The following is a 19,106-nucleotide window of genomic DNA, read 5'->3' as shown; positions in this document are numbered from 1 at the left end:
AAACACATTAAATTATACAATTAAAGAAACGTTTGAAGTATGTACAACAGTTTGATGCTTTTTCCCTTCAGGAAAAATATAAATAACACTTCTTGCATCAGTCTCTGAAATTTCATTATTAAATGGTGCTTATATTTCATACAGTGCTCTGCAAAATCATGAGTGCACTTAAAAGAAAAGAAAAAAGTTTGTTGAACAATGAGCAAATGTACATTAAAAATATATGCATTTCCTTTACACTCTTAGCATGAATGGTGATGGAGAAAACAACCCCTTTAAAATACTTGGAACTTGTTCCACAAATACAAATAACTCTGCAATAATTGGCGCTCGTTATTATTTCTAAGGTTTTAAAAACACCAATACATTTGTTATTTCAAAAATTCTTTTAAAACAATTTGACAATGGCTTCCGGTCATGGGTTGCACATAACCCCTAGTGAAAAATGAAAGCAAGAAAATAATAAAACATGATTTAACACTGTGGAAAAAGACCCAACCATCTGGCATTCTGGGATATTTTCACCACACACTCTAATGACTTATTTATTCAAGAACACTTCTGAAAATATTAGGGGCAGATTCCAGATTTATTTTGTTCAAAAAGAATATTTTATAAGAGGCTTAATTATTGTTCAATGTCCAGCCAGCATATACTAAAAAAGACTGCATCATACATACCATCCCAAACATTATCTGTTGCTCTTGGACAGTTCCCATATTTCTTTTTTTCCTATCCATTATACTGCAGATAGGGGTTAGAATGCACATGCACTTAAAAATTTCCCCAGAAGCCTAAAAGGAAATACTGTAACAACAACTAGTATTATTGCTGGCCATATCAGACTCAGTTTTTACAATAGAAAAAATAATGGAAGTTGAAACCTGATGCTTAAATTCAAAAGCCAAGGCAGGCAAAGGCAGATTTATTAGTTCCTATAATAAATAAAACAAGAAAAAGGGCAAATTCATTAATTCTAAAAGTCAGGGTTAAAGCGAATACAAAAAAGGCAAAATAATTAAAGCTGCCTAAATAATATAAATGGTCCAGCCAAGAAAATGAAGTGATCGTCTTATCTTCAACAACAAGTCATTTGTGCATACAAAATTAACAGGCACATTGCATGGAAATAATTAAAACGAACCTCAAATTTACACTTACAAAATGGGATCTAACCATTTTTGGTAATGTTTTTTTTTTATGCAATGTTAAACTAGATTTATCCTGACCCTGAAGACATTTCGAAATCTTTTAACCATACTGGGTATGTGAAATACTGATAATTGCTGTTATAAATATTGACAATGATAAAGCGTAGTAGTTTACGAATTTAATTTAAGCAGAACATGTCATATATTAAGGATCGTTCTCAATCATGTCTTGTCAGTTTAACCTTACTTTTTAACCCAATATTAAATATGTTTTATACCCAATATGTTTTTTGCCCGTTCAAAATCTCCTGACCACATTCAGGTAAAAAAAAAAGCATTATTAGCAATCCGAAAGAGAGAATAAAGTACAAAAGGTATTCTCATATACAAATATTGTGAAATATGTTTGGCGAATCTTGGTTTTATTAATGCTTCAATAATTAATGATTTTCTCTACAGAAAGAGAAAACTTTCTATGGGTTAGTTAAAATCTCTAAAATGACTTAAAACAGAGAAGAGTAAAACTGCAAAATGGCAGTGGTGAAATGCACTTTAACTTCCTCTTTTGAAGCCCGTTGTCTACACGAACACTGACTGTCAGACATAAATAATACACAGCCAGTTATCCTAGCTAATAGGCTAAAACAAAGTGAAAGGGACAGAGGAGCTGCTTGGACCAAACAATAAATAAGTGAATAAATAAATAAATATATATATTACTGATTCAAATGTCAGATTTTTTTGGATGACGTTTCATAAGTCAGTTAACAAAGTTACACATTAATACAATACAGTCGCTATTGCATTATTGTGTAACAACACCATCAAATACATGCACATACATTTACTCAGGGATTGCTATGTGCTACGTCAAGATAAAAATCAATAAGCAGAAAAGACACTTTTATGAGTCGGGTACAAAAGAGGAAAAAAAACAACAACTGGCAGTTGCTGACTATTATTATTACTTAATGATGATTGTCTTACAAAGCAAATCACACCAGGACTAAGAGTGTTTGCTCGGCCTGGTTGCGAAAGCTATTTCATATTTGAAACAACCAAAATTAGTAATAGAGAAATCCAAAGAAAACAGCTGGAATGTTGTAGTGTTGAGGGATCCACTCGAGGAAAAAAATGCTTCTGTTACGTGCAATCATACCCCTAGGCCTTTATAAAAAAAAATGGAAGTTAATCATCTCCCTAGACAGTCTTGAAAGATTTTGCTTGCATTTGAAATACAATTCGTATTGACTCACAGATCAAATATTTGCATGTTTCACTTTCCGTTCAGTTTACAAGGATTATTTGGTTACACTGTAAATGTCCACAGAGCTTCCGTGTAGAGTATTTGTTCAGGTAAAAAGAGTTTGTTCTCTTAACGTACCGCTTTTTCTCTTTCTGTGGAAATGTTCCCGGTGACTCTCTCAATCCACCTATGTCTGTTCCATAGCCCTAGTCTCTTATTGCGTATTCATCTTAGTCGCATGGTCAGGCCAAGAAAGAGATCCATAATTGCTGCATCGGGGAAGAGAATAGTGTGATTTAAAACACTTAGAGGATGATCACGGTTCTGATGGAAGATATACTGTGGTAGACTTCTTGGGCATTGACAGAATGCTCTCAGCCTCCTCGTACATCTACAAATAAAAAGATTATGACATGTATGCTTTAGTAATGAAAAAGTAATAAAAACAATCATTATTTAGCAATTCTGTTAATTTATACTAGTGGCATAGAAATGAACCCAGTTTAAATCCAGAACTGAAAAACAATTTATAAGGGATATCATCAATATCACCAATAAAATATTTTTTTACACAAAAGAAAATCGGAGTTCTGGTGCAACCTAGATTGTAAAAACACAGATTAGTTACAGAAAAACAGTTCTGTTTGGATTTGGGCTACTGAGAGAAAAGTTTCATATTACCGGAATGAACTGAACATCTTGAAAGAGCTCCTGAATGAAGCGTCGTGAAGCCAGTCTGAACATGCAATGCGCCAACAAGTATGAAACTTCGGAATACAGGCAGATGTCATCAAACGCATAAGGAAACTTTTCCTTGATTCTGCAAGGTAACAAGTTACAATGAAAGAAAACATGGAAGAAGAAAAAATCCTCTCTCTACTAAGCTTCACTTTTCCATCCATTTTCCCCATTTCACTTTATTCTGCCTCATTAAAAGGATCAAACAATGTTCAGCCAAAGAGTTCAGTGAAACCTGTTGAAAAATTAATTTGTTAAACCGAAATCGTTGTGGATGATTTGTCTTCTTACGTGAGGAGTCCGGTTTCATTCCCTTTGGTCCCCACTGAGGAGCTCAGGTTGATGACCAGCCGAAGCACCTCCTTCCTCAGAAGAACACGGCAGGCTGGAGCATCCTCTGGAATATTTTTCACCCCTGGCAGAAAGACAGCATGCGCAGGCATACAATTAACAATGAAACTGTACGAAACAAAACCCTTGAGAATTGCCTGAATTTTCCAATCGGACTTTTGCCAGGCTGAAGAATTCCTCACCAAGTACAAGCTCGGTGCTGCGTGTGCTGCCACCAGAGCCCTGAGAGACAGCATCGCTGCAGCCAGACACACCTGAGTACTTAGACGGAGGCATGACGTCCAGGTTGTGTAAGGACTGATTGCACCATTCCGAGAATGGAGCATCGGGATAGTCTAAAACGGGATTTAGGGTGTGTAAGAACACGAGGAAACTCAAATTAACTAATGATGTTCTAATATACGGTAACTAGTTGACCATAATTGAAATATTGCATGCATCCTCACAGCTTTTTAGGGACATCTGGTCAAAGTGATGTCACCTTTTACCGATATTCATTTGGATAAACGTGTAGCTTACCTGTGCGGTTTTGTGTGGGAGTGTTTAAATTGCATCCAAGCACGTAGAGCCCTGCACAGTAAAGACAGTTGTCCTCATTGTGCTCCTGCAGGCCGGTCTCCTCCGCACCCAGCAGCTGGTGCTGGTCTGAACGGCTCACCGCAATCAGCTCTGTGATACTAAGCTGAGATCGCAGAACAGAATGCCTAGATCCTTCACTGGAACCTGAGGAAAGAACAGCATTCAGAATACTGAAAGATTAGCGAGGCACTAATGCAATGGGAATAGTATACAGAGCTTAAACACAACAACCATGCCAGTCTTACCATCTGCATCTCCCGAGAAGAACTTTGCTGATCGGTCCTCTGACGGTGGACTTGTCCTCTTCTGGAAGTATGGTATGTCTTTAATCTAGTTAGCAACCAAATACAAGAAAGTCAAGTTTCAGACACAAATTTAGAGGGTATTTTTGTAATGCCGGTTTACACTTGGTACTGACATGCTTTTTGGATAATCCTATCCCTTTTGGAAGCGGTGACCATACACTTGAACATGCAGACCTCTCCTTGAGACAGTTCGACCAAGACATATTTAATTGGCATGTTAAAGGCTTAAATTCTGTCATTAATTACTGACCCTCATGTCGTTCCAAACCCGTAAGACGTTCGTTCATCTTCGGAACACAGATTAAGATATTTTTGAAGAAATCCAAGAGCTTTCTGACCCTGCATAGACAGCAACAGAACTGACACATTCAAGGCCAAGAAATGTAGTTAGGACATTGTTAAAATAGTCCATGTGACAGTGGTTTAATCGTAATGTTATGAAGCTATGAGAATACTTTTTGTGCGCAAAGAAAACAAAAATACCGACTTTATTCAACAATTTCTTCTCTTCCGTGTCTTTGACGCGCATTCACAAGAGAATCATGACTGAACACAGACTGACACGGAAGAGAAGAAATTGTTGAATAAGTCGTTATTTTGGGTTTTTTTGTTTAAAAAAAAAAAAATTTTTTTTTACTACCTTTCTGGGCCTTGAAAGTTTCAGTTGCATTGCTGTCTATGCAGGGTCAGAAAGCTCTCAGATTTCATCAAAAATATCTTAATTTGTGTTCCGAAGATGAACAAAGGTCTTACGGGTTTGGAAAGACACGAGGGTGACTAATTAAAGACAGAATTTTCATTTCTGGGTGAACTATCCCATGTTTAATGCCATGTATGAAGAGCAATCTGCCCTGATAGACAAACTGAGATCAGATCACCAGAGATGGATGTTAGTACCAGGTATAACCAGGATCATAGAGTAGTTAGTAACCTGGAACATGCTGTTGATGTTCATTGGCAGTGCAAGGCCAATATAGTCATCGGAGTTGCCATATGTGGCACTGGACACCATTGAACGCACTGAGGAGGAGCGCTGAAGGGAGGTTTGACTGATAGGGCTCAGAAGATCCTCCTTATCCAGAGATGCAAAACTCAAAGCCTTGAGAAACCTGTACTCATACAGATGGGAAGAGATCAGAGAGAAGCGTTTGGAAGATGGACAACATTGGGAGAGAGGATACGGCAAGAAAGGAGGTTTGGACATTTTGGAAACTACTTGTGATGATACTGCATTACTGTAGTCTTGCTAGCAGATGATTGGTAGGTTTGTCAATGTGGGAACAGGCTGGTGAAGTGTATTCACATTTCAGAATGAGCAGCTTTTTGTCATTAGCTGCATCATGCAAGTACTGTAGGTCAAAAACCTCTACATGCTTCTTGGATCAAATGCGGGAATGCGGCTATTGTGGGAATCAGTTTCAGTCCGTTCACATCAGTAAACTACTTGAAGGAGTTCTGTGACAATGGAGACGGGGCGTAGGTTAGAAAGTCTTTTTTAGAACTACATACAATCAATGAGGAATGAGGAGAGTTTACTTTGTCCTACTGTGGGGAGGTAATTTCAAGGAGTCATGGTTGAAGAGTATCAGGTTAAGGTATGGGCTGTGGGAGCGCTAATGAGAAATGAAAAAGGGGGGCAAAGTACGACGAAAAAGAAGCCAAGAAGGCCAGGGTTTTTGTATTGTAAAAATGCACTGAAGTGGACGTTCAGACTGAAAAAGGGGAACGTCAGCCCTAGGGATGGTCCACGCACCGTGGCAGCAGAGATCTGCGTTGGGGCCTGCTCGAACCTTGGCCCAGACATCTGAAGCGCTTTTTAGTATACCTGAGAGGGACCATCAGAAACACACCACATTATTTCTTAGGGAGCAGTGCTTCCTAAGGGACTTTTAGGGGTGTCATTTTCAGATTATGTGGATGGTAACACTAATGGGGAACTCTAGTGCTCATTTCTTGTCTGATTAACATTGATATTTCTCGAATTGATAATATTATGATCCTATCAGGCTGATAACTTTAACAGCCACATCACAAAAAGGAATAATATTAAAGGAAGTCTAAAGAAGCACGACTTCCTCTGTAATGTCTTAACTCCTAATGACACTTCTGAGAAAGTGACTTTTCTGAGTCGAGACATTTTGAAACCTTTGGAGAAGGACGATAAATGTGGATGCATTCTGCGAATGCTGTGTGACAATTGGTGTAAGTGTAAAATCTAACATGAAAGAAACAGTAAAAGAAGGGTGACAATGACAGAAAAGGGAAGAGTTTCGCACCATCTGTTGGTCCATCTGCTTTACCTGCGTGGTGTGAGTCTGGAGTCCAGGCTGCCAGTTTTCATAGTGATGGCATCGGTGAAGAGCACGTCTTTGGCAGGCGAGGCAAGCGCCTCGCTATGGGAAAGGGAGGGGTGAATGCGCTGCTGCTGTAGTCGTTTGAGGGTAGCGTATCCCAGTGCGTCCCGAGGGCTGGTGTACATGCAGCTACAGTCTGTCAGGCTTGAAATGGTCGTGACAGAAGGTGATTTAAGGGACTGAGCCCTGCGTGGCAAAGTATGAGAAGAACCCGGTGGCATCAGCAGTACCGAGTTAGATTTGGACAGGGGAAGGTGGTTGGACTGGGGCGTGAGAGAGTGAAGTGTTTTGACAGTTTGAGTGCTAATGACCGTATTGAGGCTAACACAGTCCGTGTCGATGGTGGAAGAGTCCACGCCACCCACCGTCTCTCTGGATGGGCTGGAGCTCATGGAGCTGATACCACTAGTGGTCGTGTCTGTGTTGAAACTCTGGCTGCGACTTTTAAACTGAGCCCCGCCCCCAGAGGCTGAGCCATCGCCGGCCAGCCTTTCCCGACTGGTCTGCTCTCGGTGGGCGTCTCCAACTCCTGAGCTCCGTTCTGCAGCTTTGTTCAGACGTACCTCCGGCTCCCCAATACTAGATGTGCTGCCCTGAGTTTCCGAAGTCTTGCTGCCTACAAAAGAGGTATCCAGACTAACGCTTGGGCTTTTCGGCAGATGTCCGTCAGTAAATACAGGACTAAAAACATCTCCCTGAACTTGAGAGAATATAGAGGGCTCTGTAACTGTGCGTATCCTCCTTAGGCCTCCTAACGTGGGCTCACCATGGAGTTTACTGCTGCTACCAGTGCCTTTGGGGTCACTGGTACTACGGAGTTTTTTTCCAGAGAGCGAGATGAGGAAGCTGTTTCGGACAAGTCGACTGGAGGCTAGTATGGTGAAGGGGCTGCGGTCCTTTAGGAGTTTGGGCCTGAAGTACAGTGGCTGGTCCTCTGAAAGTTCAGAGCTTTCTAACTTGTCATCATCCAGGATGTACATGCCTGAAAAGGAAGCAAGGCATTTTGGCAATTTTACTTTTAGATTGTTTTGAGAGTTACCACTAGATTAGTGTGTTTTCATAGTGTGTGCAGAAAATCAGTGTGTGGTTTGTTTTAAAGTGTGGGTCAAGAAAAGCCTAAACTTTTCCCCTTTTCCAGTTTCTATTCAAGTCAGGATAACTGACTGTGCTTAGTCATCTAAAACCAGTCAGTGGGTAGATAATGATTCATGACTCTTCCTAAGCCTTACTAAGCCATGTCTGAAACACCTCTCTATATAAATGTAAGCCCAACCATTCCATTAAGTAAGAAAGATACCTTTTTATAGCTGAATCTGGCACATCAAGAGGTGCAATTGAAAACAAAGTGCTAATTTGTTGACGCTTACAAGTCTGGGAATGGCTTTAAAGATATTTCTAACTATTTGAAGTCAATCACTCCAAAATTCAAAAGATCATTTATAAATAGATAACATTTCACATCACTCACAGTCAGTCTAGACCAGGTTGTCAGATAAACTCAGCCAAAAGCTGACTAAAAGGGTCTACAAGTCTAGTCTTTTTTCAATATCAAATTGCATGTGGAAGAAATTACACAACACAATTACACAACCCTAATACAAGAACGGGAAGGAAAAAGCACCTCTAAATTTCATTTGTGGTGCTAGATAAGCACCATTTGTGCTATTTGCTATACTGTTTTGGTGCATTAAATCATCTTGATCTATTAATATACAGTAGTTGAAATAAAGACTGAAATCTAAAAATGAAACCATGTTAAAGACACCTTCACAGCAGTAAAATGCAGTCAGATTCTAAGCTAATAATGATAAATATGAGATGGCTATGCTTCATATAAGAAGATCTGAAAGGTGGTAAGAAGGACCTCCACCCTAAACCACAGTGTACTGTGGGCCATTAGTCATGTATGAGTAGATGGGAGCAGCACTCACTAGGCTGAGTGGAGTCACTCTCGCTGTTATGTCTAGAGCTGGTGGACTCAGAGTTCAGGCTGAGGGTGCTGGGTGCTGAGGACAGGTGGATGAGGGGTTGCTGCAGTTGTTGCTGCTGCTGCTGTAGGTTCTGGCTCTGCTCCACCTCATCCGGCACCACAGGCCATAGCTGTCTGCGATTGTGCCTAACTGCATCCCAACCATGCAGTTTGAGAAGCTCACATCCCTGCTTAGTTTTAGAAATGAGTCCCAGAACATAAAGACATGTCCTGAGAGAGGGGAAAAAAGGCAAAAATTGTGAGAGGCAAAAAATGCAACAAAAAGACAGCAAAGATCAGCGTGTATAAAAAAAGAAAGAATGCAAGATTACTCAGGGAGGAGGTATGACGCAATTCACAGAGTCAACTAAACCCAGAAAAAACTGGTTTCTGAGAAAGTCATTTTGAAACTATGGAAGTGTTTAGAGGGGTTCACCATTAGCTTTCAGTCACCTCATGTCTGGTCACCCAGTTGGGCAAGTTGTGCAATATCTCTGTGCAATAGAAACCAGTAAATGTTGCAATGCAAGTGTCTTATTTTTGTCATTTTATTTGTGATAACTGGAACCATACATTTTCTAAAAAAGAAAAAAATCATTGGCTATTTTGTATGTTAGCATTATAACTTCAGATATCTTTTCTGTTACAGTCACAAAATGAATTAAAAAAAAAAAAGATTTAAATCTTCAAGGGTCTACAAGTCTAGTCTTTTTTCAATATCAAATTGCATGTGGAAGAAATTACACAACACAATTACACAACCCTAATACAAGAACGGGAAGGAAAAAGCACCTCTAAATTTCATTTGTGGTGCTAGATAAGCACCATTTGTGCTATTTGCTATACTGTTTTGGTGCATTAAATCATCTTGATCTATTAATATACAGTAGTTGAAATAAAGACTGAAATCTAAAAATGAAACCATGTTAAAGACACCTTCACAGCAGTAAAATGCAGTCAGATTCTAAGCTAATAATGATAAATATGAGATGGCTATGCTTCATATAAGAAGATCTGAAAGGTGGTAAGAAGGACCTCCACCCTAAACCACAGTGTACTGTGGGCCATTAGTCATGTATGAGTAGATGGGAGCAGCACTCACTAGGCTGAGTGGAGTCACTCTCGCTGTTATGTCTAGAGCTGGTGGACTCAGAGTTCAGGCTGAGGGTGCTGGGTGCTGAGGACAGGTGGATGAGGGGTTGCTGCAGTTGTTGCTGCTGCTGCTGTAGGTTCTGGCTCTGCTCCACCTCATCCGGCACCACAGGCCATAGCTGTCTGCGATTGTGCCTAACTGCATCCCAACCATGCAGTTTGAGAAGCTCACATCCCTGCTTAGTTTTAGAAATGAGTCCCAGAACATAAAGACATGTCCTGAGAGAGGGGAAAAAAGGCAAAAATTGTGAGAGGCAAAAAATGCAACAAAAAGACAGCAAAGATCAGCGTGTATAAAAAAAGAAAGAATGCAAGATTACTCAGGGAGGAGGTATGACGCAATTCACAGAGTCAACTAAACCCAGAAAAAACTGGTTTCTGAGAAAGTCATTTTGAAACTATGGAAGTGTTTAGAGGGGTTCACCATTAGCTTTCAGTCACCTCATGTCTGGTCACCCAGTTGGGCAAGTTGTGCAATATCTCTGTGCAATAGAAACCAGTAAATGTTGCAATGCAAGTGTCTTATTTTTGTCATTTTATTTGTGATAACTGGAACCATACATTTTCTAAAAAAGAAAAAAATAATTGGCTATTTTGTATGTTAGCATTATAACTTCAGATATCTTTTCTGTTACAGTCACAAAATGAATAAAAAAAAAAAAAGATTTAAATCTTCTAAACATTTAGCTGAAATGAGCGCCTAATTTGAGCATTTGACTTAAATGCCATATCTAAATTTTACCATTTTTGGCCATATGCAGCCAGGTTGATCCTGAAATCAAGAGCACATACCCTCTAATAGACAGAACCTCACAGTCATGGGCAAGAGCGACGATATCTGGAATTACATTCTCTTCCTGTAGCAGATTCAGTCCCCAGTTAGACGTGCCAATGTTTCCCTTGAAGCAAGCAGAGTAAATAGTTTATAGTTCATAATAATATTATTAATGCTCCTGATAATTATTACCACAAAGATAGTATGAAAACTTCTTCAACATGTCTTAGCCTCGCAAGACAAATTCTAGACACAGGAAGTGTCCTTAAAAACCAAGTTCACTATGTAATACCCATTTCATTATACACATTGTGTCCTTATAAACAATAAACCCACCCACCCACACAAACACAGCAGCAACTCACCAGGGCCCAAAGAGCAGCTTTAAGCTGTTTAATGCCATCCCATTTGTCCAGCACTGGGCAGCGCACTGTGTAGCTCAGGTCTGAAACTACATTCTGTTAGAGACAGAAAAGAAGCATTATATGAAGAAATGCATCACCATCAGGGCCTGTCATACAGTAAGTGATTTTAAAACACACACCTGAGATTCCAGCAAATGACAGCCTGTCTTATCATGTACAAGCTGCCCATACAAATGCACAGGAAGAAAAACATTTGGTCTTTGTAACCTGTAAGAAAGATTTTAGACACGGAAAAAGTTATGGATGACTTCCTTCCAAATCATAATACAGGCTAAAGGATAAAGTTTCCACGGAAAACCTTTGGTTGCTCCGTCGCACATAGTTATCTCCATCCACTGGTTTACGGTAAGTAGTGAGTGCTTCATTTAGCTGTTCCTCTATGAGGTCCACATACTTGAGGTTGCATTCCTACAGGGGAACAAAAGTAATTGGACAGAATGGGTACAGCAATTCAAGTACTACAGAAAAATAATAAATACAAACATGCAGAATACATGTTATTGATGTATATACTGTAAACAATCTAAAACACTTTCAACAGTGTAGAATAATGGTAAAATACATTATTACCTTCTGCCATTTTTCTAGTTGTTTAGTGACATATCCCCTTTCATTTAGATAGGAGAACCCCTTTGGAATGGACAAAAACCTGGAAATGGATGGAAAAGGAGCTGTTTCTTACGCAAATAAGACCCTTTTCAACTTTACTGCAAGTCAGTTAAGCAATTTATACAAAATATCCATATTTATACACAGCATGAGCTTTAAAAGATAAAAGTGGGACAACACAATGGTAAAATACATTGACCAGTGCTGTTAATCTCACATATTAACTAAACTTTTCAGGCAATTCTTTAAAATTGCTTAAGTGTTTTCTCAAAGATGCTTTGTCAGAGATAGCCGAGACATATTTTAGATAGTAGTCACCACTGATAAGCTACCACTAAATATTGTAGAAACTTAATTTGCTGTAAAGTTGCTTTGCAACGATTTGTATCATGAAAAGCGCTATACAAATAAACTTGAATATTTTGAGAGTTTGAGATGTTTATTCCAAGTCTGTGCTAATTCATTTAAAAGACTGCTCATGTGATCTCAAAATGATCAGAAAGACTTTTATTCAGCAAGGATGCTTTAAAGGGGTCGGGGCGTTACATTTCCGACGCGTGCTTGTTGTGTTCGGCCAATCACAATGCACTGGTTCAGCTGGCCAATCAGAGCAGACTGTGCTTGTCAAAGGAGGGGGCTTTGTTGAAAACTACGTGTTTGAGAGAGGCGGGGCATTGATGACCTACAATAATGTACAGTATTTGAAAAATCATGTGTTTTTTGAACATTAAAGCATGTCAACATATTCTGTTACACCAAATACACAAAATAATGATCTTTAAAATAGCATCATATGACCCCTTTAAATTGTGTCAGTGGCATTTATATTGTTACAAAATATTTTTATTTAAAATGAATGCTGTTCTTTTGAATGTTACATTCATCAAGGAATAATGATGTTAAGAAATGTGTCTCGAGCACCAAATCAGCATATTAGATTGATTTCCGAAGGATCACATGACACTACTGGAGTAATGATGCTGAAAATTACTATGAGGAAGAAATATGTAGTGCACCTTAGTAGTTATACAGGGAATATCTGAGCTTTACCGTAGCAGCAACAGCACACCCTTGTCTCCAAGGTGAGTTAGCGCTGGCTTCATCTGAATCAGAGCGTGTAGGTTTGCCTAAGATAAGTCATGTAATTAGACATGTATTCACAAGCCACGATATAACTGTCAATTTTGACCTAGATTCTGGCTGTTTACAGATCTCCATGACAAATTCCTGGAACAGAGCTACACTGGCACAGCATAGTCAATTCACAAGTGCCTCCAACATCAACACGTTTTGTTATATTACCTAGACCAAGCTCAGTTAAATAACATGACTTTCTGCCAAGTTAAACTTCTCAATGTCAGTAACATCCTCCATTTTGCCCTTATGTGTTATCTGACTTCACCTTGTCTTCACTGGCCTCATCCAGTATGTCCAAAGCCTCCACCGAGACGGCCTTGTTGCGGTCGTGTAGCTGAGTCACCAGCAGTTCAATACCCCAATTGCTGAAGAACTCCACGTTAGCTCGAAGTAGTACCCGCAGATGCTTGGTGGCGTACAGCCTGCAGTTCTGTGCCAAAATAACATTCAAGAGCTATACTAGAGATCTGTTAGCATAGGGGAATGCTCTTACCAGCATGCTTTGCTAAGCAAGGCTAGGTCAAAGTATATGGCATTAAGGTAAACGGGGTCAAAGGGTAGTAGGCCTGTTTCTTACGTCAGTGGCAGCAGTGAGGATCTTGGAGAGGATGATTCGTGCTAAGCCATCCCGGCTGTAGTCCAGTGTGGAAACAATCAGCTTCAGAAGATGGTCCTGGTTCTTCAAGGAGCACAGGTTCAGCAGGCTGTCAAAACAATGAGAAAAAAGGCTAATATTAGAAGATACCAATATATTGTGTATCTCCATATCATTCCTGCGAAGTCCTAGACTAACCACTGGAAGACGCTGCACTTCTCAAGCATCTTAACACCCTGCGGGTGGGCAGAGAGAGTGCCGAGGAAGAGGAAGTAGTGCTGGCTGAGAGTGGTGAGGAGGCCGTTGCTCTGCAGACTACGGTCTGGTTTCAGGCCAGAGGATGAGGACAGCCACTGGACAATGTCCTTCACCAGGTCTTCAAGAAACACCTGGCCATCCTGAGAAGACAGAAAATAGCTCAAAATTGTGTCATCTATCATGTTGTTCTTTCTTCTGTGAAACACACTTTGAGAAACTGGAAAATGGAAGAAAGTTATACAGGTTTGGAGCCACATGACAGTGAGAAAGTAATGGGCGATAAATCATAGGCTCAGTTGTTTGACAATGTTTCTTCTCACCTCATCTGACTCCAGCAGAAACTCAATGAACTGACAGCCCACCGCCGTTAATTGCCTGGCCTTGCTGTGGTCCAGCTCCAGGCCAGCATACAGCTTGCTGCTAGGCTTGTAGAAGAACAGCAGCCTTCGTACAAACCTGAGAAAGAAAGTGTAGGACTTACACCAATGAATGGGTGACAAAAAGTATTAAGAGTAAGAAACCCAACTCGGCTTACTTGTGCATCTGTTCCTCTTTGTTGTTCCGAAGGTTAGCATTTGGCCACTGAAACAATTAAAAACCAAATTAGAAGAGATACCACATTGCACATTGTAACTAGATTTTTACATTTAAAGAAAATGTGATTGGTGCTTTATTGCATGCTAAAGTCCAAAAAATGACTAAATATAATGTTCACCCGACATACACTTGTGTTCAAAATTTTGAAGTAAAAAAAAAAAAAAATAATTAAAGAAATGAATACTTTTATTGATTAAGGATGCATTAAATGATAGTAAAGACTTTTACATAGTTACAAAAAAAATCTACTTATACAAATAGTAAGCAGTTTAATGCAACCGTTTTCAACATTGATAAAAGGAAATGTTTCTTAAGCACCTAATCAGCATATTAGAATGATTTCTGAAGCTGAAAAAATCAGCTTTGTCGTCGCAAGAAAAAAATACATTTTAAAATATAATAAAAAAGCTAAAAAGTTATTTTAAATTGTAATCGTATTTCTAAATAATATAGTTTTTACTGTATTTTTCATCAATGTAGCCTTGGTGAGCATAAAAGACTTCTTTGAAAAACAAAAAATCTTACCGACCCCAAACGTTTGAATGATGGCGTACACTTTTAGCAAAGTGTGGTTCATGGCTGTGACATTGTGCATTTTAAAAAATAGCAGGATGAGACCTCATACCTTGAGTATGGTACTGATTAGGACCCAGTTCCATTCCAAATTCTGTTTATGACTGAGAATCTGACTGTCTCTGAGGTTCATCATCAGGGCCTCCTCAGTGTCCTAAAAAACACAACAAAAATGCAGATCACATCCAAGCTGAAACGTCCAAGAAATGCTTTCCCCAGTCACCAGCTCATACCTTAATGACAAAAATGTCCCTCTGGGGCCTAAGGTGCTGGTCCCGACAGTAATGAGCAGCCAGCGATTTGCGAATAATGTGGTCCAAGTAAAGACTATTGGGTTTGGGGCCTCGTTTCTTCTTCTCATGAAATCGCTTCAAGTAATTGACTGCAGTACTTGCCCGTCTACAAAACACAACCGAACAGAGCTCCATCAAATCACAGAAATAATCACTTAGCTTTGACACTGTGCTATTTGTGTTGACAGCTATGTAGGACAAGACAGCAACTCACAGTCTTTTCTCCTGAGGAATGTCGAAAGAAGCAGCCATGTTCATAAGAGTGGGCAGGCAGTGCAGGTGGTGATTATGGGAGTGGGGAAGAATGGTGTTGGCCTGAAAATAAAATGAAGGTTATATGAGATATAGTACAAGATTAAGCTATATTTTCTGTTGCAGTAATTCGAGTATAATACCATATGCAGGAGTTCTCCTAAAAGGATGGTTGCACGCACTGAAACACTATCATCACTGCTAGTGATCACTTCAACCAGGCCCTGAAAATAAACAACATTATGGCTTCAGAAGTCAATAGAGTGTAACATGGACTACTTTCCAGGGTTTTTTGTCCTTTTTGGAGCTTGACAGTCTGTATATGCTTCATTGCATAGAAAAGAGCAGCATGAACATTCTTCAAAATATCTCCTTTTGTGACCCATGTAAGAAATGAAGTCGTATATGGGCTTGAAACAACACAAGGGTGAATAAAAAAAAAATCAACCACAGCTTCTTTTCTTCAAGAATTGTTCATGTTCGAAAAGATGATGGTGAATCACAATTTTAAAATGGTAAATTACCTCTAAAAGTCCACTGTGAATGAATGCACAAAGTAGCAAGGCGAGATAGTTATCCATCAAATCTGGTCTGGGTGGACAAAGAACACAAACACACGTCAAGACTTTGGAGCTAAATGCATTCAAGGCTGATCTGCTGAGGCTTCACTACTTAGCTCAGTTTCAGGGTTAATTAAGCTCAGCAAATGCTCTTACCTGGACCGTGCCCTATGTGGAAGAATTATTTTTGCTTCTGAGGCTACAAAGCCATCTGACAGTCTCCAACTGTCCTGAAACCTACTGGGGTCTGGAAAAGGGACAGAGGACATTGTTCCTGTCAATGTGAGTTGACTTCTGATGTGGTAGATGTCTGGAAATGAATATGTTAATTGGTGCAAGCAGACAGCGGTCGCACTCACCCACACTGAGAAGAGCTTCTATAAAATCTTGTGTCACCACGGGAACAGGGAGTCTGAATATATCATACATCACCTCCAGAAGACCTCGCTGAGAAGAGAGTGACAGAGTGTGATGAAGTACCTCATAATGAGGCTTGAGTACTGATTCAGTAATCACGGTGGTGAATATGTACATCTCATTGTATAATATTTAGGGCTTGTTTTTTTATTAATTTTATCACTATATACCAATAATATTATTGTATATAATAATTATTTATTTAAACAATTTTAAATTATTTATTTAAAAATATTTAAATTAATCTCATGAAATAATCTAACTTTTTTATAACATCAATTAATCTCAATATTTTGTATGCATTCTAAGAACACTAAATAAGCATTTTATAAATAATAGGTTAAACAAAATGTGTGGACTCATTGCAAATTTCTGAATTTCCTGCAAATCTGCAATAATTCAATAATAAAATAACTTTCTCCACACTTTATGGACTTAACATAACAGCTATTACATATATAAACTGTAAACATTAATTACACAACTAATAATGTTTTAAAAACACAAAATATGTACCAAACTTAGTGTTGTAGCTTTTGAAATGAAAAGAACTGGTTGCTTGATTTGCATACTATGTGTTCTGCAAGCTTTCTAATTATAACCTTTAACCATACCCTCACTTCCATATTTGGTATACACAGCAAACCAATGAGAGACTGGATTCCAGAGTTGCCTGATTTGCAGAGATTAATGATGCCTGGAGGTACAGTGGGACAAAACAACAGGTTTGGTCTGAGAAGTGCACTCATGAGGAAATTCCATATAAAAGATGCATGATGCATGATGCATTACAATATTCATGCAAACATTTTCTTTTTAGATGCATCATCTTAAGATATGCACGGTTACACAATCAACCTTAAGCATTGACTGAAATCTTGGACTATAAGGATTCCAGAGAAAGCTTCGCAGTTTTCCACAGAATTTAAGCGGCATTGCTTACCTGACCAAGAGCGAAGGGAAGCAACAATTGACATCTTACTGGCCAGAAATCTAGCCTCCCTGTCTTCTCTGTAGAAAGAAATACCACAAATCCATACATGCAGCATATAAAAGTTGCATGTTTGTGTCACCAATGGCAAAATCTACTTTGAAAGTCCTTAAAGCAGCACACTCACTTGAGTAGACCCTCTGCTGTGTCTGGATTGTGTCTGTAGTGAAAGTCTGTGTAAGGTGCCAGGATTTGCTGAAAAAAAAGTAAGTAAAACTTTACTAAACACCTTGTAAAATAGTTTTTACCAAATTTGCATAAAACAAATGTCACATAGTAATATAAAATGTAAGGTTGAATTAAAGACAAACTAACAGGACTAAAGGAATAATAAAATAAAATTGCAGCAATATTATTTAATTAATTTAATTATTTATAATAACATTAATTAAATTATTTGTTTTATAAAAATAAAAAAATTAAATAAAAAATAAATAAATTAAAAATGAAAATAAAATTAAAACTGATGGAATATGAAATAATAAAATTTCTGATGGGTTAATTGTTGAAGACAGATCCATACCTCGAGCTCCACGTCAGAGCGAACGTATTGCCGTGTATGTGGGTGATTGAGCAGGTGCAGGATGGTGGTCATCAGAGCCTCATTGATGCGACTGAGCTGACAGTCGATTACATTCTTCAGGATGGTGCTGAGACCACCCCTCTTGGCCACAATCTCAGGGTTCTCCAGTGCTGCAGTGCACACACAAACATGGACATTCATGTGGTCAACGTACACATTCACGGATTGATACGTTACAGTTCACTGATCAGTCTCCAAACCTACCAAGTTCACAGATAATGGCGATGCAGGCACGAACCATTCGGTCCCGCTCCTGCGGTCCATCATTACCCACAGCAATATGCTGATTTGGTACTTAAACATTTGTTATTACCAATGTTGAAAACAGTAGTGCTGCTTATTTTTTATTTTATTTTGTGAAAACTGTGATGGCTTTCCTTTCCAGGATTCTTTGATAAACATAAAAAAACTAAAGAATAGCATTTATTTGAAATAATATTTTGTAATATAAAAATGTCTTTATTGTCACTTTTGATCAATTTTATGCATCTTACTGAATTAAAATATAAATTAAAATAATAATAAAAATATAAATTAAAACAGACGTTCAAAAGTTTGGAGTCAGTAAGTTTATATATATATATACAAACTTACTGACTCCAAACTTTTGAACGTCTGTTTTACTTATGTCAAAATTTTATAATTTAATTTCTAAACAATAATTTTATAAATTTAAATAAAATAACTGAACAAAAATAAAACACTCAGATGAGAAGATCAAAACACATTTGCTTCAACCTTGCTTTTTTTTGCTCTATGACTCACCATATGATCATTTCTTCATAGGTAAAGCCAAACTTTTCCTCGGAGTGCCCGACATTGCAGAGCAGCTGCATTGGAGACATAAACAAGCACTTATTTATTTTACTTGGCAACAAGTAGAGACATTGATGAATCTACTTGTATTCAAATACTCAAAGTACTGCTGGAACACTGCAGGGTATTTCACAAGGAACTGCTGAAATATGACAATGTTGTCAGCAAACTGATAATTATTCATCTGAATTGGTAAATATGGACCAGTTATGATTTCCAGTTAAAGTTATCACATACATAGAGAAAAAAAAGCGGAGTTTGCCCTTTTTTCTACGGTCAGTGCCACCTGCGAAGTCAACTAGAAACAAAATAAAAGACTCTACAAAATAAAATCACATGAAGTGAACTGCATTTTTACATTTTCTATACTGGTAATAGCA

General features: G+C 38.5%; 2 protein-coding genes across 2 annotated transcripts in view; both read right to left on the bottom strand.

Moving 5' to 3' along the window:
* Positions 1-1,892: 1,892 nt before the first annotated feature.
* Positions 1,893-18,185, bottom strand: LOC107706515 (rapamycin-insensitive companion of mTOR-like). Its single transcript, XM_016510251.1, has 32 exons — positions 18,115-18,185; positions 17,851-18,020; positions 17,455-17,522; positions 17,280-17,347; positions 16,951-17,033; positions 16,279-16,366; positions 16,076-16,166; positions 15,884-15,950; positions 15,503-15,583; positions 15,322-15,422; positions 15,048-15,213; positions 14,867-14,968; positions 14,180-14,226; positions 13,965-14,100; positions 13,585-13,784; positions 13,369-13,495; positions 13,057-13,221; positions 12,705-12,781; positions 11,616-11,694; positions 11,344-11,453; positions 11,165-11,252; positions 10,986-11,078; positions 10,638-10,744; positions 9,796-10,064; positions 6,671-7,706; positions 5,302-5,479; positions 4,311-4,395; positions 4,006-4,209; positions 3,669-3,821; positions 3,427-3,550; positions 3,079-3,217; positions 1,893-2,788 (listed from the first exon to the last, which is right to left on the bottom strand). Exons 1-32 carry the CDS (start codon positions 18,149-18,151, stop codon positions 2,714-2,716), a joined length of 4,614 nt encoding a protein of 1,537 aa, XP_016365737.1. The 5' UTR covers positions 18,152-18,185; the 3' UTR covers positions 1,893-2,713.
* A 497-nt stretch (positions 18,186-18,682) lies between these two features.
* Positions 18,683-19,106, bottom strand: part of LOC107706421 (rapamycin-insensitive companion of mTOR-like) — a 6,967-nt gene continuing 6,543 nt past the window's right edge. The window contains exon 5 of the mRNA XM_016510135.1: positions 18,683-18,740. Within this exon, the coding sequence (XP_016365621.1) occupies positions 18,683-18,740 (58 nt within the window). The remainder of the gene's footprint in view (positions 18,741-19,106) is intronic.

Source organism: Sinocyclocheilus rhinocerous, unplaced genomic scaffold (genome assembly GCF_001515625.1).
Source record: "Sinocyclocheilus rhinocerous isolate Xijiao unplaced genomic scaffold, SAMN03320098_v1.1 scaffold1405, whole genome shotgun sequence".
Lineage (NCBI taxonomy): Eukaryota > Metazoa > Chordata > Actinopteri > Cypriniformes > Cyprinidae > Sinocyclocheilus > Sinocyclocheilus rhinocerous.
The sequence above is the reverse complement of the archived record's forward strand: the minus strand, read 5'-3'. Positions and strand labels throughout refer to the sequence as shown.